The following is a 25,106-nucleotide window of genomic DNA, read 5'->3' as shown; positions in this document are numbered from 1 at the left end:
AAGTTTTGCTATCTATTTCTCCCTACAATTCAATCAAATTTTCAAGTATTTATATGCTTTGTTATTAGAGTATGTGTGTGTGTGTGTGTGTGTGTGTGTGTGAGAGTGAGAGAGAGAGAGAGAGAGAGAGAGAGAGAGAGAGAGAGAGAGAGAGAGAAGTAATGATGTTGATGCATCATTTAAGCAGGTTATGCCTCCTTATTTAAGTACTGCCAAAAGGTAATAGATTTGGCTCCAGTCCTTCATTTTAACTTTGTGAATCTTTGTGTTTCAAGTGTTTCTTGTAAATAATGTTATCAGAGTTTGCTTTCCAGTTCATTCTATCCTCTTCCATTTTATGAGTACCTATCATTCACATCCAGTTTTAAATATTAATTGTGTATTTCCCTTTATTCTCTCATTTTGCTAGGAAGATATTTCTTCTAGTCTTCTTTCTGTATTTCCAAGAGTTCCTTCTCTGTCTTCCTTGGCGGTTTCTCTTCATTCTGCCTTCCCTGAATTTGTCCTTGGTCCTTTTCCCTCCTCTCTTTCTGTTCTCCCAACTAGTGAACTCATCCACTCTAAGGATCTCAATTATCATCTGAGTGATCCTCAACTGGGTTACTTCTAAGGTCCACACTTCCCCTTGCATTTCCAACTGCATGTTGGGAATCAGACACAGACATCACCAGCTCACAATGCAACCTCTCTAAAACTGAACTACCTTCCCCACTTCCAAACTTTCTATTTCTGTTGATGGCAGCACTATTACCTTAGTCACTCAGGCTCAAAATCTGAAATATCATTTTCCTAAGTAGCATTCTGGTACTACAGAAAGAGAGCTAAATTTGGAGTAAAAATAATTCAACTGCAAAGGTCAAAAGACCTGTGTTCGGGTCTAAATTTTTTCCCTTACTCCCTTTCTGAACTTGGCAAAGTCACTTAACCATTCAGGGCTTTAGCTTCAATATTTTTATCTATTAAATGAGATGACCAGATGAACTAGCTGGGGGGGGGGGTTGAGTCCCTTTCAGCTCTAAAGCTATGGTCTGTTTTCATTTGAGTTTGACAGTATAGGACTACATGAGCTCTAAGATCTCTTCCAGGGCTAAATCCTATAAGAACTTTTCATTTACTCTCTGCCTTCAGCATAGAAGACTTCCAAAAGGTGTTCTGATAATAATTTGATAATTATCATAACAAAATCACACGTTCATGGCAAGATATGATAGGTTTATGAAACCATTACATATTTCTTCTTCTTGGCTTGACAGTGGGAAAACCTTTTAAGTCTCTTCTTTTCAATCTGTCCAAACAGAAAAAGATGTGAAGTTCTAAGTTAGGCCAAAAAAAAAAAAAGTAAACAGAAGCCCAAGATTAGGGGTGAAATGAGAACAGTCTGGGTCAAAAAGACCAGTTGACTGTAAGCTAAATATTAATCAACATAAGGGTACCTAGGTGGCGCAATGGATAGAGCAACAGCCCTGAAGTCAGGAGGACCTGAGTTCAAATCCAGCCTCAGACCAAACACTTGACACTGACTAGCTATGTGACCCTGGGCAAGTCACTTAAACCCCAATTGCCTAAAAAAAAAAACAACACAAAAAAACCAAAAAATAAATAAAAAATAAAAATAAAAAAATACATATTAATCAACAGTGTGACTTAATTACTGTAAGGAAGGTGAATTTCAGTGTGTGTAAAGTGGATTTTTTGTTATCCTTTCTTAGAGTTTTCTTCCCAGGATCCATAGCCATAACAATCTCTACTTCCTAGGTGTTAGATATGAGTTCTCAAGATGATGTATTGACTTAGCAAACCACTTCTCTAAGTAGAGATACTTCTCTAAAAATCAAGACCCTATAAAAAGCCCCCCAAAAACAGAAGGTACTCTTGCTTATTGAGCAAAATTGTTACTGGAAATCTATTGGCACTGGCTGGATAAATATCTGTCAGTAATGTAGAGAAGCAGTGGATTGGACTCCATAATTTCAAAGGTTCCTCCTGACCCTAAGATCCTATAATTCTACATCAGAGAGCAATAAGAGCAGCTGCATTGTTTGAAGACCAGTGGTCAAATTTCATTTTAAAAATATAGTTCTTGAAGGTACGAGGAAATATGCTATTGTTTAAGTAGCACCTTATCTCCATACAAGAATGGTACTAGGAAGGGAAAATTAGTAGTGCCGGACTGGGAATTACTGAGTTCAGAATTCAAATCCTACCTCTACACTTAAAAACTGTGCAGCAACAGGCCTGTGACTTAAACTCTCTGAACATCAATTTACTCATTGGTAAAATAAGAATAACAGCACCTACCTCACAAGGCTGTTGTGAAGATCAAATGAAATAATGTATAGAGAGCACTCTGTAAAATCTGACCACTACGACATCCATTATTAAGTGAGCATATACACTCGAAGTCCTAATACCCAATAACTGCTGGATTTCTAATACTACTATTTCATTGATAATGTAAAGAGATTTGTTCTTTAAAGATTTAACTTGGTACCAAGACATATAAATAATTAACATATATTTAGACTCATACCTATTCCCCAACTGATAAGTAGTCAAAGGATATGAATAAAAAGTTCTCAAAAGAACTGTAAAGTATTCACAACCACATGAAAGAATGCTCCAAATCACTATTGATAAGAGAAATGCAAATCAAAACAACTCTAAATTTTCACTTCACACCCTGCAAATTGGCAAAGATGACAAAAAATGACAACAGTAAATATCTGAAGGGCTGTGGGATGATAGGCACATTAATACATTGTTGATGAAACTGTGAAATAGTATGTGCATTTTGGAAAGTTATTTGGAATTATGCAAAAAAAAGTGACTAAAACATCCTTACCTTTTGACCTAGAGATTCCATCACTGGGCTTATATACCAAAGAAGTCATGGATAAGAGGAAAGTCCCCAAAACAACAAAATATTTACAGCAGTATTTTTTGTGATTGCAAAGATTTGGAAGCCCACTGGTACATGCCCTGGCAATTGGGGAATGGCTAAATAAATTGTAGTACATGAATGTAATAGAATATAACTGTGTTGTAAAAAATGATGTGTGATACAGAGAAGCATGGAAAGATCTACATGAACTGACGCAGAGTGAAGCAGATAAACACAAAAACTATAACAATGCAAATGGAAAGAACTGCATACACAAAAAACCAAAAGTAAATGTAACAGAAAGAGATCAAGCACGATATGAATGAAAAGACTCTATTGCTTGGTGGAGATGAAAGGTCAACAGGTGTTACATACTATGTATGTTTTAGGACTTTTTCAATGTATCAATTGAATATACCAATTTTTTTCTTTCCTCTTTGAAAAAATGCTACTTGTAACATGGGATAGCTCTGTTGGAGGGGAGGAATACTGGGGATAACTATGATGATATAAAAAATAGAAAACATCAATAAAAACTTACGAAAAAAAGGCTTGCTAACACTATTCAATTCAATTTAACATATATTAAATGCCAACTATGTGAGGTATTAAGGCACAAACGTTACAAAGTTGAGTTTGTGTGTGTGTGTGTGTGTGTGTGTGTTCTGATGGCTGTCTTCAAGGTGTTTATGAGAGTGTTGTCAGGTGTAGAGGAAGAGACAGATATGACATGTACATGAGTAAATATGACACAAGGAGGTTGAGGACAAAGGAAAAATCCAAAGTGCTATTCTAGAAAGGTTTGAAGAGATTTTTATCTTGGGGGATCAAGGAAGTTGGCACCAAAGTTTTGAAGGATGAAAAGATCTGAAATATAGATAAAAGGAAGAAGTGTATCACAGGCTAGAATTTTTACTTTAACTAAAAAGGTTAAGTTGGTAAGACAAAAGGTTGGAGACAGTGAATTTGGGAAGGAATCATCTTATACCTGTATTTGTTCAAGTAGAAGATGACTAAGGCACAGTCTTTGGCTGTGATTGTGGAAAAAGATATAACTAGATTCAGGGCTCTTAAAAAAAGCAGCAGCATGAATAAGACGTAGGGATTAAGACCACAAAAAACTCAAGAATGAATGAAGAACTCTGATGAATATCGTGACCTTTAATTTTAAGATTTAGAAAACATTTTATAAATATTATCTCATATTATTTTCACAATAAATCTAGGAAGTAGGTGTTATTATTATCCTGACTTTACAGACTAGGAAAACTGAGTAAGATAGGTTAAATTTGACTTGTCCCAAGTTACACAGCTATTCAATGACCCTGGAGTTGACAGAGAGGTGATGGCCTTGATAATATTTTCAGACATAGGGGCAGCTAGGTGGCTCAGTGGATAGAGCACCAGCCCTGGAGTTAGGAAGATCTAAGTTCAAATCCAGCCTCAGACACATAACACTTGCTAGCTGTGTGACTTTGGGCAAGTCACTTAACCCCAACTGCCTCACCAAAAAAAAAAAAATTCAGACATAGCCTAAGTGTCAATTTGTTTTGCTTGCTTATTTTATTTGTTATAAGTGTTATTTGTTTGTTTAATTAAAAGGGTGGGAGAAATTTCAGAGAGAAAGAGAGACTACCAATAATGATACCAAAAAAAGAAAAGAAAGAAAGAAGGGTCATAGAAGCATTTTCTAATGCATAAATGAGAACAGAAGACGGTCCAGCAAGACCAACAAGCATGGCAGCTTTGAAACTAACTGAATTTATTACATACTTCAAAGCTATATGTAATAATGATGATGGTAACAACAACTAACATGTATATAGTTCATACTATATGCCAAGAGCTGTGCTAAGAATTTCACAAAAATATTTCAATTTCACATCTAATCTTTTTTATTGTTCTTTGTATATTAAAATGGTCAGTTTGCTGGTGTTTGTCAAGTTCAGACAGGATAAAATTACTCAAGAAAAAAAGAATGACTGAGTTTCTAAGATAGAGAGGCTGCTAAGGACAGTGAGTGCTGCTACCAACTATAATTTTGTTGGAAAGATGGAGAGCAGATGGAATGATAACTAAGGCAGCTAGGTGGTGCAATGGATAGTGGACTGGACCTGGAATCAGGAAGACCTGAGTTCAAATCCAGCCTGAGACACTTACCAGTTTAATGAGACCTTGGGAAAGTCACTTAACCTCTGCTCGTCTCAGTTTCCTCAATGGTAAAATGGGGGCTAATAATAGCATCTCCCTCACAAGACTGTTGTGAAGATCAAATGAGTATTATTACCCAGCAGTGTCTGGCACACAGTAGGTGCTATATAAATGCTTACTCCCTCCTTCCCATGCTAAGCTGCTTATTGCTTACCTATACATGTCTTGCAAATCGGATGCTAAGGTGCCAATGTCCATGTATTTTCCACATTCATTACTGCTCAGGTACTAAAACATAAAATTTGAAAAATATAAACATGTGATCTTCCTTCTTCAATGATTAAAATTCACAAACTGGTTATATGGGATCATGATCACAATATGGCATAGTATAAAGAGTATCTTATCTGGAATTGAAAGACTCACCTATTGGTGTGACTTGGTTAGGCCAATTTTTCTTTTTTCCCCTTAATTTTCCTGGGTAACACTTTCTTCATTTGTAAAATTCATAGCTTACACTACCTAACTTTTAAGGCCCCTTTCAACTAAAGATATACATATAATCTGTTCAATATTCTCTCCCTCTAGCCCCTTCTCTACCCACTGAGAGGGCAAGCAATATGACACCCATTATACATGCGAAGTCATTCAAAACATAGCTCCACAATAACCACGTTGCCAAAACAAGCGAGTAAAATAAAGTGGAAAAAAAAAAAGCTTCAATACAAACTCAAGAGCTCTCTCTCTAAACAACTTTAATAACTAATTCTCTCCTTCTATTCTCTGGTCTTTCTCCTTGCCAATAGCAAACCCTCTCCTTGGAATCTCATCCTGTCTCCTCTAGCAGCTTGCTCCTTTGATCATTTCTCTCACTGAATTGTCTTGTCTTTTTTCTTACTAATACTTTTTGTTTTTACAACACATTCATTTCCCAACATATCCCTTCCCATTCCTTTACCCAATGATTCCTTTTAGCAAAGACTTTTCCTTAAAAAGCAAAACTAACATATTAGAAGTTTCTGATAATATACACCATATTCCATACCCACAGTGCCATGGTGCATGACCTCTGCAATGAAAATGCCAGACCTAGAATCAGAAAGACTTGAGTTCAAATTCAGCCTCAGATACTTAGTAGCTGTGTGTATTTGGGCAAGTCACTTAACCTGCTTGCCTCAGTTTCCTCATCAGTAAAATGGGCATACTAATAGCACCTACCCTCCCAGGATTGTTGTCAGGATCAAATGAGATGATAATTGTAAAGTGCTTAGCACAGTGCTTGTCACATATAAACACTATACAAATTTTAGGTATTATTATTATTATTAATAATTTTCAAGCTCTCCTTATCTTTCCCTACAAATATATCCATATTTCTCCCAACCATTAAAAAACTTTCACTTGTCTCTGCTATCTCCTCAAGCAACTGTCCTATTTGTTGTCCCTCCTTCACAACAAAATACAAAGAAAAGGTTGCCTATACTCCTTGTCTCCCCATTCCCATCTCAAATGCATTTTTCACCCCTTGTAATCTGGCTTACTTCCCCACCACTCAACTGAAATGGCTCTCACCAAAGATCATGAATGGCCTTTTATGTACTGTTAAATTCAATGGCTTTTTTTTATCCTCTCTTTTCTAACCTCTCTGCAAATAATGAAACTTTTACCTTCTAGATACTATCTCTTCCACAGGTTCTCATGATACTTCCCTCACCAAAAGAGATGGTGTTTGAGGAGGGAAAAATCTTTTTCAGTTGAGGGAATCAAGGAGGAGATAAATAACAAGCATTTACTAATCACCTCCTCTATGCCAAGCCTGGCACTGCACCAAATATAGAGATACAAACTCAAAATAGGGATAGTCTCTGTCCTCAAGCTTACATTCTACTCCCTAGTGAGGCATTTAAGGATATCAACAATCCAGCTCCAATCTGCCTTTACAACTTCATTTAATATACTTTATATTTCACCAGAAAGAACAACTGGTTTTATCTCATGTAATGAATTAAAGGAGTTAGATGTTTAGAGACCAGAGAAGACTTAAAAGAGCCCTGACATCCGTCATCAAGTACTTGAAGGGCTGTCAAGTCAAAGAGAGATTAAACTTATTCTACTTTATGCCATAAAACAGAACAAGTAGCAAAATATAGAAGTAGCAAAGGCAAAGGTTTAGCAGGCTTAAAATTAGGTAATCAAAACTAATGAAAATAGAGCCTCTGGAAGCTGTAGGTTCTATGTAAAAATAAAGTGAAAAAAAAATCTGAACTCAGAGTTCCTCAGTTCTCTCTACATAACCTCTCTAGGTTTTCAACAAAGATTGGATGACCACAATGAATATGCTGTAGGAGGAATTCTTATTCAGGTCACTCCTAAGGTACTTTCCAACTATGAGATTCTGTAATCCTGCCCTCCACTCATCATGCATTCAGACTGGTCATATTCCTGGAATACACTCTTCTCATTTCTGTCTCTTGAAATTAATTCTTTTTTTTCAGATGTTACCTGTCCTACTCTAAACACACATCTGAATTTCCCCATTTCTGTCAAGGCAATTACACTCTTCCAGTTGCACAAGTTCACAACAGTAACTCAATCCTTTATCCAATCAGCTGTTTACTTTTGCAGGTCAAAAGGCATTTATTTAGCACTATGTGCCAGATACTGTAAGAAGTACTGGGGATACAAAGAAAGGCAAAAACATGGTTCTTAACCTCAAGGAGCTCACATTCTAACTGGAGAGACAATATGCAAATAACTATACACACACACACACACACACACACACACACACACACAAAATATACACTATGTAAAAAGAATCTCAAAAGGAAGACACTAGTGGGGGTAGGGCAGAAAAGAGCCCCTAGAGAAGGTAAGATTTCAGCTGAGTCTTACAACAGGAAGTCAGGAAGTAGAAAAGTGGAGGATTTCCCAGGCATTGAATATGAAAAAGGAATTCAGAAGACAAGGCATGAGGAGATTGCTGTGTCATGTGTGAGACTGAACAGGTCACCGTGGTTAGATTAAAGAGTAAATGAAGAGGACTAAAACACATGAGAACTGAAAAGGTGTGAAGGACCCCGATTGCAAAAGGCTTTAAGTGCCAAACAGATTTATATTCAATCCTAGAGATGTAATAGGGAGCTACTGGGGTTTACTGAGTACGAGAAAAACATCATCAGATCTATACTTTGGGAAAACCATTTTGGCAGCTGAATGGAAGATAAATTGGAAAGGAGAGAGATGAGGTAAGGGAGACAACAAGAAGGCTACTGGAGTAGTTACTATTATAACTAGGATAGGTACTATGTGAGTGGAGAGAAGGGGAGGCATACAAAAGTCATAAAGGTAGAAATGACAAGATTTGACAATAGAATGCCTATACCCACTGAATGCATGTGATAAGTTACTGGTAATACAGAGGTTACTAGCGTGGGTGACAAGGAGAATACTAACACAAATAAAAGGGAAGTTTAGAGGCGGAGTAAGAATGAAGGGAAGATAATTAATTTTGATTTTAATTTATTGGGTTTGAGATCCAATACGAAATGTACAAAAGACAGTTGGTGATATGGGATTAGAGCTCAGGAGAGAGATTAGGGCTGAATATATAAGTCTGGAATTATCTGCATAGAGATAACAGTTGAATCTATGAGATCACCAAGCAAAATAGCATAAAGGGAGAAGAGTAGTTGGCTCAGGTCAGAGCCTTGGGAAACATCCACAGATAACAGGTATAACCTGAAAGAAGACTGACATGGAGAAGTCAAATAGGTAGGAAGGGTCCAGGAACCAGGAGACAGCAATGTCATGAAAACCTTTAAAGAAGAGAATATCCAGAAGGATATGATGATACTTTGTCAAAGGCTATAAAAAGAGGGCAAAAAGGATAAGACTTGGATTCAGTACTTGCTAACTCTGGAGAAGGCAGTTTCATTTGATGAGGTTGAGAGTCAGACATCAGAGGGTTTAGAAATCGGTGAGAGGGGGCAGCTGGGTGGCACAGTAGATAGAGCACTGGCCCTGAAATCAGGAGGACCTGAGTTCAAATCTGGCCTCAGACCAAACACTTGACACGTACTAGCTGTGTGACCCTGGGCTTAACCCCAACTGCCTAAAAAAATTTTTTTTTAAAAAGTCAGTGAGAGAAAAGGAAGTAGAGGCACCTACTGCTGCATGGCTTTCTAAAGTTCAGCTGAGAAGTGGAAGAGAAGACTAAGACAAAGCAAGACTGTAGGACTACGAGTTGTTTTTTTTTTTAAAGGCGGGAGCAGGCATGGGATTATCTATAGGCAACAGGGAAGGAACTGACACAGAGAGAGATTGAAGATTGGAGAATGAATGGGGATAATATGCCAGAGAGGTCAGGAGGGGATGGGATGAAGGGTGTATTCAGAGAGGTTTACCTCGTCAAGAGAAAAGACACTTCTTCACCAGACAAAGGTCCAGAAAGAAATAGTGGGAGATGTTGGGAGTAATTTGAGAGGATAAGAAGAACAGTAGAGGGAACTTCTGGAAAACAGTCAATTTTTTTGGTGAGATATGAAACAATTAATTGAAATTGATAAGACTGAAAAATTAACAAGGAAGTATCAATACACATGCTGATGTTGCCTGCTGACGTTGCTTAGAATAAGGACAAAAGCTGCAACAGAGAAAAAGACTATGCGAGTCTGTGCCCACAGAACTCACTGAGGAAGAAAGGAAGATGTTTTGAGGACAGTGTCTGAATTAAACTATAAATACAGACAAGGTGACACTCAAAGGAGAGGCCTAAACCAAAGCAGTGGCAGTATCGGAAACAAGGTGGCTTATTCAAGAGATGTAGAAAAGGTGAAATCCACGGGCCTTGGAAACAGATGGGATATGGGGCGTGGGTGGAAGACGTTAAGGACTGAGGATGACACCTAAGTTATGAGCCGGGGTGACTGGGGAAAATGGTGGTGCTAATAGTACGGTAACAGAGAAATTAGAAAGAGAGGAGAGTCTGGGGGAAAAAATGAGTTCAGTTTTGGACAAGTTAAGATTAAGATATCTATGGGATACCTAGTCCAAGATGACCAACAGGCAGTTAGAGATGGCAAAGAATCATTAGCATGCAGATGATAACTGAACCCACAGGAGCTCATGAAACCACCAAGGGAGGTCACAGATGTGGAGGGAGAAGAGGGCTCAGGACAGACCCCTGGGAGACACCCACAGAGAGCAGGCCTCACCCTGAAAATCTAACAAAGGATATGGACAAAGAACAGAAGAGAATCAGGAAGAAGAGATCGGTGGCACGAAAAGCCTAGAGAAGAGGGGTATCAAGAAGAAAGTAAACAGTGTTAAAATTTGGAGAAAGGTCAAAAAGGATCAAGACTGAAAAAAGAGCAGTTTCAGTTGGAAAAACGAGGCGGAGCCAGACATCAGAGTTTAAAAAAGGAGAGTAAAGGAACTGGAGCTCATCTCCTGCAGGAGGTATTCTCAAGGACAGAAATATATCTTAGAAAAGAAAAACTAACGTGTTAAGTTCTGGACGTCCCCCCTTCTACATTGGATGATACGAGGTGTCAGAAGGGTTCACTGACTTGCCTGTGGTCCGTGATGGCACGGGGACTCAGACCCCGGTTTCCTGACCCCTAATCTATTGCTCTTCCTCCTCACCCCAGCATGACCCTAAGTACGTTGGGGCACTACCCGACTTGAGCGCGCACAAGCCCGGCTGCTCCCATTTCTGGGTCCGGTTCCGTCCCTGTCCGTACACTAACCCCGTGTGGGGTGGGGTGCTGCCTTATAGACCCTCCCCACATGGTCTTGCTTCTCCTTCTCACCCCGCCACACGGGGATAAGTCTAGTAGGAAAAAAAAAAAGAAGAAAGCGAGGGCTTTCCTCAGGAGAGAGAGGACGGGGGGTGTGCGGAGAGACCAGGGGGCCCAAGGTGCCTGAACAGAAGGGTCGCAGGAGGAAGGGAGAAGCGCGGGGCTGCTCGGAAGCGAAGGCCGACGGGTCATACCTGTTCGATGCGCCTTTTCAGCTTTCGGTCCACGTAAGTCACGACTCGAGGTTTCATGTCCGAATAATCTCCAGACTGAGACGCCGAGGTCTCCAACAGGAAGTTGGGGACCTCGCCGCTGGAACTGCCCTAGAGAAAGCCTGATCCACTTGTCGGGCTGCTAGACATGATGGACCCCACTTACCTGTGACAGTCTTCTTCATAATGTGTTTTTATAATGAGAAGAATAAAAATGAAATTCTCAAGGAAGGAGAGTAAATATAACACCGTATAGTCATAGTTTCTAATTTTTTTCCCGTAAGGCTTTTGCCAGAACACCCCGAACCTAAGGACCCTTGGGAACGGCTTAAGCCTATTGGTTGAAAAATTGGTAGCAAAACCGGAAGTTTACTGTTCTGAAAGAAACGTGGGGACCTGAGATTCTTCGCATACTTTGTTTGGTTACCTGTAGCCTGACTTTGCTTTTCTGAGTGGTGCGTTGATGTTAGTTTGTATTTTACGTTTTCGTTATTTATAGCCGTACTTCAATCACGGACATTTCGCAAACAAGATACAGATTTAAGGCAATTTAATCAGATAATCAAACAAAAAAAACCCTTGCTTTTTTCCTTTATTATTTAGATTGTTGAGACCACAAGGGTGATTTTTCTCCTCTTTCCTCTTCCCCTCCATTTATTAGCTTGGGGAAAAAAAGGAGATTTATTGAGAACATCCAATTCTTTGTTTCTTTTTGTTAAGTGAGTAGCTGGAGCCTACTGCATAAAGAACTGGTCTGGAAATGAGGAAGATCTGAGTTCATGTCACCTGGCACAATACTGACTTTGTGACCCTAAGGAAGTAATTTAGCCACCCTAAGCAGTTTTTTAGATGCAGAGCTAAATTGTTTGAGGGAGTTTCCTTACTTGAGAGTTCCTTTTACCAAAGAAATCCTGAGTCAGGTCCTTGTCCCCTAGCACAGAATACTAACTTGGTGGTATTAATATATCACTTAATTAATATAATGCACTCTTCCACTCCAGAACAGCTATACCAGGTTCAGGGTACTCAGGAAATTTCCATCCACTAACAACTCAGGTGCTTCACCCTATATTTACTTTTTCTTTAGTCATCCAGAGAACACAATTAGACCGAAAGAAAAGTTTTAAATGAAATAGGATAGTAATAAAATTGACAGAACATTCCCTCACAAATCTATGGCATAGCCTTCCATCAATATACATTCTGTTAGGAGGCACAGTAAGAACACATAGAGAATACAAATAAAGGACACATATGGGAAACACATGAAGGGACAAATTTAATGTGGCAAAGCTACTAATAGCTTCTAAAAATGCTATCATACTTTTCTCACTAGGCCTATGCTTATCTGGCTGTGGCATTTACTCCATAGGTCCTTTGTAGTCCTACAAAAGCTGCTGGGCATGTGGTCTCCACTGGCATATTGTTTAAATTTTTTTTTTGTTGTGAACTTAAATGCCAAAACAAAGGAGTATTCCCACATATACAACAGATCACGAAAGAGTATTCTATATCACTGTCTATTTCTTAGTTCTTTCTTTTCACTGGCTGCCCTCCATGTCTGGAATGTTATTATGTACTTTTCACCTCCTGGCTTCCCTTTGGCTTTCAGAATTTAGCTCAAATCCCACCTTTTCTGAGGCATTTTCTGATCTCTACCCCGCGCCCCCCCCCCGCCCAATTCCACTCCACACACAGTGCTGTCCTCTGAAATTATCTTCTTTTTACATTGTATATATTGTGTTATATATAGTAGTTTACATGTTGTCTCCCCATTCAGAGTGTGAACTCCTGGGAAGGGACCCTGTTTTCACTTTCTTCGTATGCTCAATGTTTAGAATGGTGTCAGGCATATAATATGCCCTTGTTGTTATATGACTGTGAAACCTGGACAGTATACCAGCATCATGCCAGGAAACTGAATTGTTTCCATTTGAATTGTCTTAGGAAAATTCTGAATATCACTTGACAGGATAAGATACCAGACACTGACATCCTTTCTTGAGCTAAGCTGTCACTTATTCAAACGCTACTGCAGAGAGCACAATTCCAATGGCCTAGCCACGTGGCCTGAATGCCAAACTCATGTTTGCCTAGAAGACTATTTTATGGAGAACTCACTAGATGATCACTCACACAGAGGTCAGAAGGAGTGGTACAAGGACACTCTCAAGGTCTCTCTTTAGAACTTTGGAATTGATTTTGTGACATGGGAGACACTGGCACAGGACTGCCCATCATGGCATACCCTCATCAGAGAAGGTGCTGTGCTCTATAAGCAAAGAAGAACTGAAGTAGCTCAAATGAAACTTGAGATGTACAAATTTACAGGATTCACCCCAAATGTTCACATTGACTATTTGTGCCTCACCTGTGGTAGAACATGCCCAGCTTGTATTGGTCTGATCAGCCACAGTCAGGCACACTGTAACTTGACTCTTAAAGTGATGTCATTTTGGTCTTCTTTGAGAATGAAGAACAACAGTGATTAAATGTTTTTTGACCGATTCAATAAAATGAATTCACATTTACTTCCAAAATTCTCATGTTCTTTGTTCCTTCTGGACTTCTTTCTGTCCTCTGTATTTAAAAAGTATTTAAAAGGCCCTTTTAAAAAAATCACTATTGCTAATTCTCCCTCTCCCTCCAGTCCATTAAAAAACCAAGATGGGGAGGGGGGAACCCTTATAACAAATAAGCATAGTCACTAGTCAGGTCCTAAAATGTATATTTCCTTCTTATCTTTCTATCTATCTCCTCTGTGTCAGGAGGTGAGTAACATGCTTCATCATAGCACCTCTGGAGACATAAAGTTGCTCATTACATTGATCAGAGTTCTTAATTTTTTCAAAGTTGTTTTCTTTACAATGTTATTTTTCTTGTATAAATTGTTCTAGTTCTACTCATTTTGTTCTGCAACAGTTCATACTACCCAGGATTTTCTCATATCATCTATAACCTCTTCATTTATTATAGTTCAGTAATATTCTACTATATTCATAAACCCAACCTGGCTTCACTCCTTTGGATTTCTCTTTTAGGCTACCAATAATATTCCACTACATTAATAAATCATAATTTGTTCATCCATTCTATGAATTGTCTAAGAAGCAATCTAAAGTGCGCGCGCACACACACACACACACACAGACACACACACACACACAGGAATCTTATTATCCTGCAAGACTACCAGCCTTGCTTCTCAATGTTTCATCACTGAGATGATGAAATTCTCAGGATTCTCTGCCCCTCTGATTGGAGAATGGAGTGAAGAGTTCCTCTCAAAGTCTTCATTTAAGGAAAGTATCCAGTACAGTGATCTTGTAATTTCTCACTGAACTACACTCCTATGGACTTGAGTTACTTTTTAATTGGTCTCCCTGCCTTTATAATAACAGCCAACATTCACATATTGCTTTAAAGTTTGCAAAGCACCTTCCATGTATCTTTTTATTTGATTCTCATAACCTAGTGAAATAGGTGCTATATATTCTCCCATTTTATGAATGAGGGAACTAAGGCTGAGAGAAATTAAATGACTTGTCTAAGGTCACACAATTAGTGTGTGTCTCAGGAAGGATTTGAACTCGGGTCTTTATGATTTGAAGTCTGTCCTCCACGCAATTGCCCACTATATGCCAGGCTCTGTACTATGCAAAAAGGTGATGAGAGGCCTGAGCTAAGGTGGTGGTTGTGTGAACAGAGGGAAGGGAATGGATATGAGAGGTGTTGTAGGGGTAGAAACAGTAAGATTTGGCAACTGATTGCATAGGGGGCTGGGATAAGGGAAAGTAAGGAGTTAAAAAATGATGCCGAATTTACAAACCTTGGAAATTGAAAGAATGATGGTTCCTTCTAAAGAAATAGGATAGGTTGGACAAGGGGAGGGTTTCAGGGAAAAGATAATGAATTCTATTTTGAATATGTTGAGCTTGAGATGATTGTACAAGACATTCAGTTTGAAATATTCAATAGACATTTGGTTTTGTGGCACTGGATCTTAGGAGAGATACTGGGACTGGATATAAATATATGAATGTTATCTACGTAGAGATGATAATTAATTGGGAAATGATGAAGTTACCAAGTGAGAGACTGTAGAGAAAGAAGAAAGGATGTCCTGGGACAGTCTTAGGGATGCAACCACAGTTAGAGGGTTTGATATAGAAAATGATCTAGCAAAGAATACTCAAAAGGGGCAGTCATTCAGGTGGGAGGAGAACCCAACAGTGATATAAACAACCAGAGAGTAGAAAGTGTCAGGGAGGGAAATGTAGAATGGCTAATTAGCAGCCTTGCAAACCCGGTGTTCCAATAAGGCTTAAGTATTAGCCTCCCAACTGATTGGATTAAGTGATATTACTGGATTTTGCCCTAATTAGTCTATGAATATTGATTGCTTTATTGTTTGTCTTTCTCTTTTCAATTCAATTCAATAAACATTTATTAAGTGCTTACTAAGTGCCAGGCACTATGCAGAAAGACAGTCCTTGCTCTGAAAGAGCTAACAATCAAATGGGGGAAGACAAGACCCAAAAGGAAGCTGGAAAGCAATGGGAGGGGTGGGGAGAGAGGAGAGAACATGCAGGGGGTACCAGCTGTTCAGTGGAGTTAAAAGCAAGCAGAGCTGCAGGTGGAAAGTGGAGAAAGGCAATAAACTCTCTGCGGGAATAAACTACGTGGTCCAGGGATGGGGAACCTGCAGCTTCAAGGCCACATTTGGTCTTCTAGGTCCTTCAGTGCGGCCTTTTAATTGAGTCCAAGTTTTACAGAACAAATCTTTTTATTAAGGGGACTTGTTGTGTGAAGTTTGGATTCAGTCAAAGGGCCGTACTTGAAGACCTAAAGGGCCACACATGACCTTGAGGCCCCAGGTTCCCCACCCCTGATCTTGGTCTATATCTCCTATTGAGAAGTCAGGCAACCGCAGAGCAATGAACCCAGTACATAAATGCATGGCTGTGTTTAGAGTAGGAAGGGCTAGGTACCTTGAGTCCCAGCAGAAATTGCTTTTGGCCTGTATTCTAGATTAGTTAAGATTCGAGGCCTTGAGTTTAGAGGTAGGAAGGATGTATGTATGTGTGTGTGTGTGTGTGTGTGTGTGTGTGTGTGTGTGTGTGTGTGTGCGCGCGCGCATCTATGTGTGTGACAGAGACGGAGAGAAAGACAGAGCTGAGACAGAAAAAGAGACAGAGACAGAGATATTTGAGGAGAGAAGAAAAGGTTTGGAATAACCTCTGTAGGGAATAGATTAGGGAGTCAATTAGAGAAGAATAAATGCTGTAATGCCTTTCTGAGATTAGATAAAAAATTTATAGTGAACCTAGTCATCTTAACTGTGTGACTTCCTCTAGCTCCTTTCATCAGCCTATGAAAAGGACTGGAGTAGGCTGTTGGTTTTTGTCAGACAAGGACTATTACCTTCTGATTGAATAGGAACAACAAAAATGGCTAATAAGAACCTGATTAAGTATGCTTGCTATAGTTCACTTTTACTACCTCAAGTAGAGCAGCTAATAATGTCTCAGGTTACCTTAATGATAATTTCATTCTTCAAAAGGTTTTGCAGAGCCAACAAGGAAAAGTTCTATATTAGTTCTGATTCTCATCAACAGGGAGGAATTCGTTTCTGGGGTAGAAGTTATAGAAACCTTAAGGTGAAAATACTATTCCATCTTGGAATTTGGGATGGAGGAAAGGAAAACTGGTAATTTTCTATACCCTAACTTTTAGAAGGGCAGGTTTCGTAGCATTCAGGGGGATCACATGTACTAAAATTCTAAAGGGAAAAGGCAGTCCAGAGAGATGGGAACCTCTCAGGAAGGCAATCTGAAGAAAAAGAGATATAAGATGGAAAAGGGGGAGTTGTCTAAAGGGACGTTCAGGGAGCTCAGTACCAAATTAGAATTTTATAAGATATGTACAGAAGATAGAACTAAGGACCAATAAGAGGAATCCAAAAGCGTGGCACAGTTCTATAAGAATAGTCAATTGTATTAAAGCTCAAAAGGAACTGAGGCTAGTAAGAAAAGTTAAGGATGACAAAAACAGATGGGTGGTGGGAGAGAAAGAGGAGGATCAAATAAAGAATAGTTGATGCTGGTAGGCGAGGGGAGGTGGTGAAATGGGACTATGATAACAAATGATAGAGAAAGTAGGTAGAGCTGTTCATTTCTTATTTTGCTGTTGTTTTCTCTGTCAAGCAAGATGATATTTGGATTTGAAAGTTCAGAACAAAAATTACTAATAAGGAATTTATTATCCTAGATAATTAATATTGCTGTCCTAGTAAGGAGATATGGAGACTACATAGCTGCTCTTGCTGATAGGAATTCATCAGATCTAGATTAACTACCTCCTGGGACATTAATTTAGCAGATGTGATTGCTGAGCCCCTATCTTTGAAGGATTTGGGAGAACAAGAGAAGTACTACAGAAAGGTAGAAGGGTAAAGATTGTTCCAAGTATTTAAAAAGAGAAGAGAAGAGAATATGTAAACTATAGGACAGTTAAATTGATTTTCTATTCCTGGCAAAATTCTAAAGCACATTTTAAATAAATGGTTAGTTAAAGAAGTGGTACTCACAAAGAGCCAGTGTGGCTTCGTCAAGAACAGATTATGTCATACTAATCTCATTAAAAAAATTTTTTTGATAGGGTTACTAGATCAGGGGAATGTTGTAAATATAGTTGGCTTAGATTTTAACAAAGTATTTAATAAAAGCTCTCATGCTGTTATAAGTTAGGGAGTTCTACACCCCTGTTTCAATCAGCAGATGTGATTAGGTTTTTGAGATGTACAAATAAGATTTCTATACCCTATGAACTCCTTTTAAAGAGGAGACATGACTGCCTCTTTAATTGGGCAAAAAAGTTAACAAAATGATTGGCTAACTAAACAACCTAATCATAACTCTGAAGACTAAATAGAGAAATTCTAGCAGTTAACTAATCAAGTAGCAGACCAAAGTAGCTTTGAGGGATCCCAGGTTCAGAGGGAACTAGGGGGGTTGGTGTGGGAGAGGAATTCTCTCTCTCTCTTTCTCTCTCTCTCTCTCTCTCTCTCTCTCTCTCTCTCTCTCACACACACACACACACACACACACACACACACACACACACACACACACACACACACACCCATGTCATGTCACTGGAGAGACAGGATCAGTAGGAGATGAGGCATTTGCCTAAAAAGCAGAGAGACACACCAAGAGCAAACAGATATGCACCAAAGAAAGAAGAGTTTGTGCCTGGAAACAGAAGCAGACATACCAAGGATAAACATAGGTAAAGAGATACAAAAAGATAGCTATCTCTTACGAGATTTGATTACTAAAGATTACAACATAAACAAGTTAGAAGAGAAATGGTTTACATGTCTTCATAGCTATAAGCAGATGTATTCTTAACCAAGCAAGGGATAGAGGCACTTACAATTACTCTCCACCAAGGACATCCTCTGAACCCTGAACCTATACATGCAGTCTGGGTTCAGTCCTAGAAAGCTTGTCCCCTAAAGAAAGAAATCAGTTTCTTTTTTCCCCTCACACTCTGTTTTTTTTTATACTACTGCTCCAGGAAAAATCACTTATAGCTTAGATTCGGCTAATGTCTACAGTCTGCCTCAAAAGAGGGGAGAAGACTACTCAACATACATTGCAAATCAGATATAGGACAGCTATTTATTTCCATCATTCAAAAGAAATATTTAACACATAAAAGACTCACAAACACAAACTGACAAAAAAATGAAAAAGTAATTTATAATTAACAAAAAAATTAACCATAAAGCAGTAATTTATAATTAATATGTTCTCCCTAGAGATTGATACTTTAACAGTAAAAATATTAGGCATTTTATGGGAGTGCTGAATTGGTACCTTCAACTTCATTTTGGCTCTGCACTGTCTAAACATTTCCATGAAAGTCCATGTCTCTGGCAAGCCAGTCCAGGGATTGAGCTTATCTATGATATCTATCTAAGAAACTTAGACATATAGCTATCTGACTGACTAGTTCAGCATGTTTTGGGAAGTAGAAGAGGTAAGCATGACATATGTTCCTTGACTTACAAGAAGTCACAGTCTTGCTGGGAAGAAGATGTTAGTATTGTGATTAATGATTACATTGTAAAATAAGATATAATTGACACAGGAGATATACACTGAGGGTTCAAAGGAGAGACATTAGATAGGATTTCATAAAGGAGCTGATACTTCAAATGTGCTTTGAAGAGTGGTTTGATTTGGGGCAACTGGAGAGATATTATAGGCATGTGAAAAAGCACGTGCAGAGGAAGGAGAGCATTGAGCATGTGTGAAGACCAGTGAATTCAGATTATTCTGAAGGTAAGGGAAACTGTAAGGAGAGTGTGGATAATAAGGCTCAACAGGTAGATTGAGAAAATAGCAAAGAAAGCTGTGATTACCAAGAAGAAACATGGACTTTGGTAGATGATGGGAAGTTATTTTGGGTATCTGACCAAGGAAATGACACTTATGTCTTAAAATGTTAACCTACCAGCAGTGAGAAAGATGGATTGGAGGTGGAAAAATGGAGGCAAGGAGACCAGTGACAAAGCAGTTGCCAGAATGCAGGCAAAACTGAAACTAAACTAGAGTAATGTTTAATTTCCAGTAATTTCAGAGACCTCCATCAGTCTTCAAGTGAACACCTCCATCTAGTGGCAGTGGCATATTTTAGCTTCCATTCTTCAGCTCTGCTACCTCACAAAACTTTCCCTTCATGGGAAGAGACCAATACCTCACAACAAACGGATACATGACTTAGACATAAAAAATGGCATCAAAAACAAAATTAGAGGAGCAAGCAAGCAATTACCTTTAAGCTTTATGGGTGGGGGCGGGGCAGCTAGGTGGCACAGTGGATAGGGCACCAGCTCTGGATTCAGGAGGACCTCAGTTCAAATCTGGCCTCAGACACATAACACTTATTAGCTGTGTGACCCTGGGCAAGTCACTTAACCCATTGCCTAGCAAAGAAAAGAAAAAGAAAAGTACATTGTGCTGGTAGCATCATGACCTAGAACACTGAAGTACTTCTTGGATGAAATCCATAATTCTCAAAAGCATTTTGCCCAACTATTCACAAAGGAAAAATCAAATGGTTGAAGAATATCTGTTGTTCAGACTATGCTATGCAATGCCTCCCACACCACTAGCCTTCCTTCCAGCTTGCACCCCAAAGCCATCATTAAAAGAAGCAACCCCTGTGGAAAGGGGGGCTTGTATCCACTTATACCAATCACCTACTGGCCAATTGTTGCCAATGAGATGATAAAACTTAGAGCCTCAAAAATAGCAGTATCTGCTAGATCACTGGCTCTGCTTCTAACCTAGCCTAGGCAGCTGTCATTCAAGGGATGAGTCCTCATGAAAACAAACCTACCATCTCTACCACTGTCAATACCAACTGCCAACAGACTGCCATGGATGGGCAGGCAAGCCCAAGAGTCCTTAGAACAGCAGCACTGGGGAAAATTTAAATATATATATAATTTTAAAAAAAGAAAGACAAAGAATGGCAGCATACCACTCCCAAATCCAAGCTTTTAACCTGACCCCAGATGCCATATAATCTTTTTTGGAGACATAATTTGTCAATTCCCTCTGCAGGTGCTATAGCCCCCACCTCCTGGAAGTAAAGTTCTTGCCACCAAAGTCGTGCACCTATCAAATGAGTCAACATCAAAAATCAAAATGGTTTTATTAATGGAATGACATTAAAGAAAATACATGAATGATATGTGTTATATATATATTATAATGGGGATTCTGCACTACAGTTTTTTAGTGAATATTTCCTCTTTTATGATAGATGATAGGTGATGGAAGAAGGAAAAAAGGGGCTCTTATCTCTAAGTAGCTATTTTGTTTTTCCAATTGCCTTGTCAGATTCTTGGCATTGACTGTTTGGGCTAGTTAGTCTGTCAATGAAGTAATTAAATTTCACCTTCATTCCTTTTTTCATGGACTCAAGGAGAAGAGCTATTCCGGAGGTAGCTATTTATAAATATAAGTATAGAAATCTACCTTCAAGTTTAGCAAGTATTGCCAATTCTGATAAGGAGTAAGCATTGCTACAAAGTCATAGCAAGGATAGGGACAGATCATTTGGAAAAATTATGGGGATTGGTAGCATTCCACTTGGGCTCAACAGGCCACTGCTTTTTGATTTCTCTATTTGCTGATGAATTTGCAAGAAGTGAAGGACATTCGAACACACCAATGAAGTGTTGATGATGAATGTTTGCAAAAGACCACTATGGAAGTAATTGAAGCTTATGTGTCAATATCTGTTACAGAGACATAGGGAAATTCTATGACAACCTTGAGAACACATTCCAAACTAAATAAACATACACTCTAATACTCAGTGACTTAAGAGGAAAAATGATAATAAGTGAGGATGGCAAGAAGTATCTTGGAAAATATGGATTAGGAATAAGGAAGGAGAGGAGCCAAAGACTTGCAGAACACACAGAAACCTCAGGCCCCTACATAGTGAATACTTTCTTTGAGAAAAGGCTTGGGAATGACTGGATATGGCTAATATGAAATAATACCACAAAGAATGAAATTGAATCTATTTTTAACAGAAAGGAAATGATTTGTTATTGATGTATCATTTCTGAATCATCTGAATTCTTGAATCCATGTGTTGTTTGTTGCTGTTCAGTTGATTCAATCATGTCCAACTCTTTGTGGACTATACTGTCCATGAGGTTTTCTTGGCAAAAATACTGGAGTGATTTATAATTTCCTTCTTCAGTGGATTAAAGCAAACAGAGGTTAAGTGACTTGCCTAGGGTCATACAGCTAACTATCTGAGGCCACATTTGAACTCAAGTCTTCTTGATTCCAGGCACAGCATTCCATCCACTGAGCCACCCAGCTACCTCTAGGAATTCATGTGTATGGTCAGACTATTGACTAACTAGATAAAAATTAATACAAATCCAGAAAAAAGTTAAAAATGAGAAAGAGATAAGGTATGCAGTGAAAACAATCCCAATGTGACCTGTTTTAACCAGTTGTTAATCTTGGAAAATGGGAAATGAAAGAGAGGATTAGTTCTGTTGTCATTTTCTATTCTGTTATATATATGGAATTGTCTATATGGAATTTAAGTTTAGAATTAAAAAAAATAAAAAGAAAATACAAAATACCAGTATATATTTTATTTGTTTGTTTACTTACTCTAGGGGCTTCTTTGACATAGGGCAACTTCTCTGACATTTAAAGCCCTTTACAGCAAAACCTAAACCTATCTTTCCTGTCTTATTTCATACTGTTCTCCTTCATGCAATCTCCAATTAGGTCATTCTGACCTTCTTACTGTTCCTCATATACACCATTTCATCTCCCATCTCTGTTGCTTTTCACTGACCATCCCGCATGCCTCAAGCCTGGGACACAAGTCCCCCGCCCCACCTCCACCTTCAACTTCTGGAACCACCAGTTTCCTTCAAGACTCAGCCCAAACTCTACCTTCGAAATTAAGCCTTTACTAATCCCCATAGCTCCTAGTAAACACCACCATCATCTTGTATCTATTTTGTATATATGCTAGTATATGAGCATGTTGTTTCCCCTGGTAGAATGTAAGCTCCTTGAAGGCAGGAAGTTTTTCACTTTTGTCTTTGTATCTCTAGTGCCTATCGAGGTGTGTGGCACTTAGTAGCAGTACATAATAGCACCTACTTCACAGGAGTGTTTTAAGAATCAAATGAGATCATACACACACACATACACATACACATATATGTACACACGTGTATGTATGTATGTATATTCACATACTATGGTATCTGTAGATATGTATTTATATGTATGTATACACACTTAATATGATGTGTCTCTATCATATATATATATATATATATATATATATATATATATTTCACTTTGCAAACCTTAAAGTGACAAAAAAAGTTAGCTTTTATTATTTTTTAATAAATGCTTACTGGTTGATGTGATTTGGCAGAACAAAAGCCCACCTTAAAATTAAGGCTCTTCTCTAACAAGGTCAATGAGAGCTAAGTCATTATGAACATGAGAAGTGAATTGTGAGGCCCCTACATGGACTTTAGAACATGCACAAGTATTCTCTGATTGTTTATTATCCACTTAACCCATGGTGAAGACCCTGGTTTCTGCAGTCAAGGGAGTGAGTTTGTCTATCAGCCATACAGCATTTAGAAATTAGTTTGGTCGGGCAAATGTTTTGTAGCAACTACTTTAAGTTTTGGCCTACTGTCCTCAGGGACCAAGATGGTGTGGGGGAAAGTGTGGCCCTAAGTTAATACATTGTGTTTGACACTTCAATTCTTGTTCAATATCTTCTCAGTAAATCTATCATTTTGTCAAAGCTAATTGATTTAATGAAAGTGGGTACCAATCACTAGGTCAGTGACATAAGGAAGTTACTAGTTGTAACTGGCATAGATATTAAGGACAGTACACAGGATTGAAAGCTTGAGCTATTAATATATATATGTATATATATGGCAATTGGGGTTAAGTGACTTACCCAGGGTCACACAGCTAGTAAGTGTCAATGTTTGGTCTGAGGCCGGATTTGAACTCAGGTCCTCCTGACTTCAGGGCTGGTGCTCTATCCACTGCCCCACCTAGCTGCCCCTTCAAGCTATTAATATTTGAATGATACCCCCTTGACCTTTGAGAGGTGCCCCTAAGGGAACTATACTCAGGCTTGCTTTGGGGAACCAATTCTCTAATACAAGTGGAATTTGGAATAAAGACCCTCAAAGTCTATATTGGCTGCTATTGTTATTCAGTCATTTCAGTTGTGCCCAACTCTTAGTGACCCCGTTTGGGGTTTTCTTGGCAAAGATACTGGAATGGTTTGCCATTTCCTTTTCTTGCTCATTTACAGATGGGGAACTGAGGCAGACAGGGTTAAGTGACTTGCCCTGGGTCACACATCGAGTAAGTGTCTGAGGCCAGATTTGAACTCAGGAAGATGTTCCTGACTTCAGGCCTCTAGGGGTTACAGGTGTCCTAAATATTCAGTATTTCTGGAAAGATATACTGGCAGAGAGAACCTTGTCCAACAACCTGCTGGTTATTAATATTGGGCAAGGCATAAGCCAGGGAGATATGCTCACCAAAAGCATTTCAATCAATCAACAATCATTTATTAGCCTCTTATAAGGATCTAGGCTCTGTGTTAGAATCCTCAGAATCTGATGATAGAAAGACAAAAGTGGAACAGTACCTGCCCTGAAGGAATTACAGTGTAACTAATAAAGATAACATTTCGATATAGAGGTATATGCAAAATATATACAAGACGACTTTGAGAGAAAGGCATTAGCAGCTGGGGGGGGGGGACATCAGAAAAGGTTTCCTGTAGAAAATGGCCCTTGAACAGAGACAAAAGATTTTAAGAGATAACAAGCATCAGGGATGGCCAGTGCAAAAACATGATGGCAGAAGGAGTGACTTATGTGAGAACCAGCAAGAATACTAGTTGAGTTCTAGCAAAAGTAGGTTATGACTCACCTCTAGGACTAGGTTGTAAAGAATTTTAAATGAAAAAACAGAGGAATTTACACTTGATGCTAGAGGTAATAAGGAGCCACTGGAATTTATTGGAAAGAGGAGTGACTTGGTCAGAACTGCATTTTATCCAAGTATAAGGAGAACCAAGAGAGAGCAACGCCACAAAAACCAGAGAGAAGAGAGTATCCAGGAAGAGGGGTACTTTTAAATGTCCAATGCTGAAGAAAGGTCAAGAAGGATGAGGAATGAGAAAAGCTCGTTAGATCTGGCAATCAAGAGGTTACTGGTAATTTTGAATAAAACAGTTTCAATTGCATGATGACTTTAGAAGACAGATTGTGGACCTTACCGCCTTCTCCTCTTCACCCTTCCCTTTTTCTCCCCTTCCCCTCCCCCTTCCCTTCCCATCCCCCTTCCCTTTCCCTCCCCTCCCTTCCCCCACCCCCATCCTTTCTCCTTCTTCCCTTCCCGGCCTAGACGCCTTTGGTGGAGCCCGCGGAGGGGACAT

General features: G+C 38.9%; 1 protein-coding gene across 2 annotated transcripts in view; it reads right to left on the bottom strand.

Moving 5' to 3' along the window:
• Nucleotides 1–11,137, bottom strand: part of NVL (nuclear VCP like) — a 105,437-nt gene extending 94,300 nt beyond the window's left edge. For both annotated transcript variants that reach the window (XM_078156295.1, XM_020982180.1), the window contains exons 1-2: nucleotides 11,028–11,137; nucleotides 5,247–5,320 (exon numbers count right to left, since the gene is read on the bottom strand). In XM_078156295.1, the coding sequence (XP_078012421.1) occupies nucleotides 5,247–5,320; nucleotides 11,028–11,084 (131 nt within the window). In that variant the 5' untranslated portion in view covers nucleotides 11,085–11,137. The remainder of the gene's footprint in view (nucleotides 1–5,246; nucleotides 5,321–11,027) is intronic.
• Nucleotides 11,138–25,106: the final 13,969 nt, after the last annotated feature.

The sequence above is a fragment of the Phascolarctos cinereus genome, unplaced genomic scaffold, assembly GCF_003287225.1.
Source record: "Phascolarctos cinereus isolate Bilbo 61053 unplaced genomic scaffold, phaCin_HiC Scaffold_5;HRSCAF=322, whole genome shotgun sequence".
Classification (NCBI taxonomy): domain Eukaryota; kingdom Metazoa; phylum Chordata; class Mammalia; order Diprotodontia; family Phascolarctidae; genus Phascolarctos; species Phascolarctos cinereus.
This window is presented reverse-complemented; position numbering and strand designations above follow the sequence as displayed.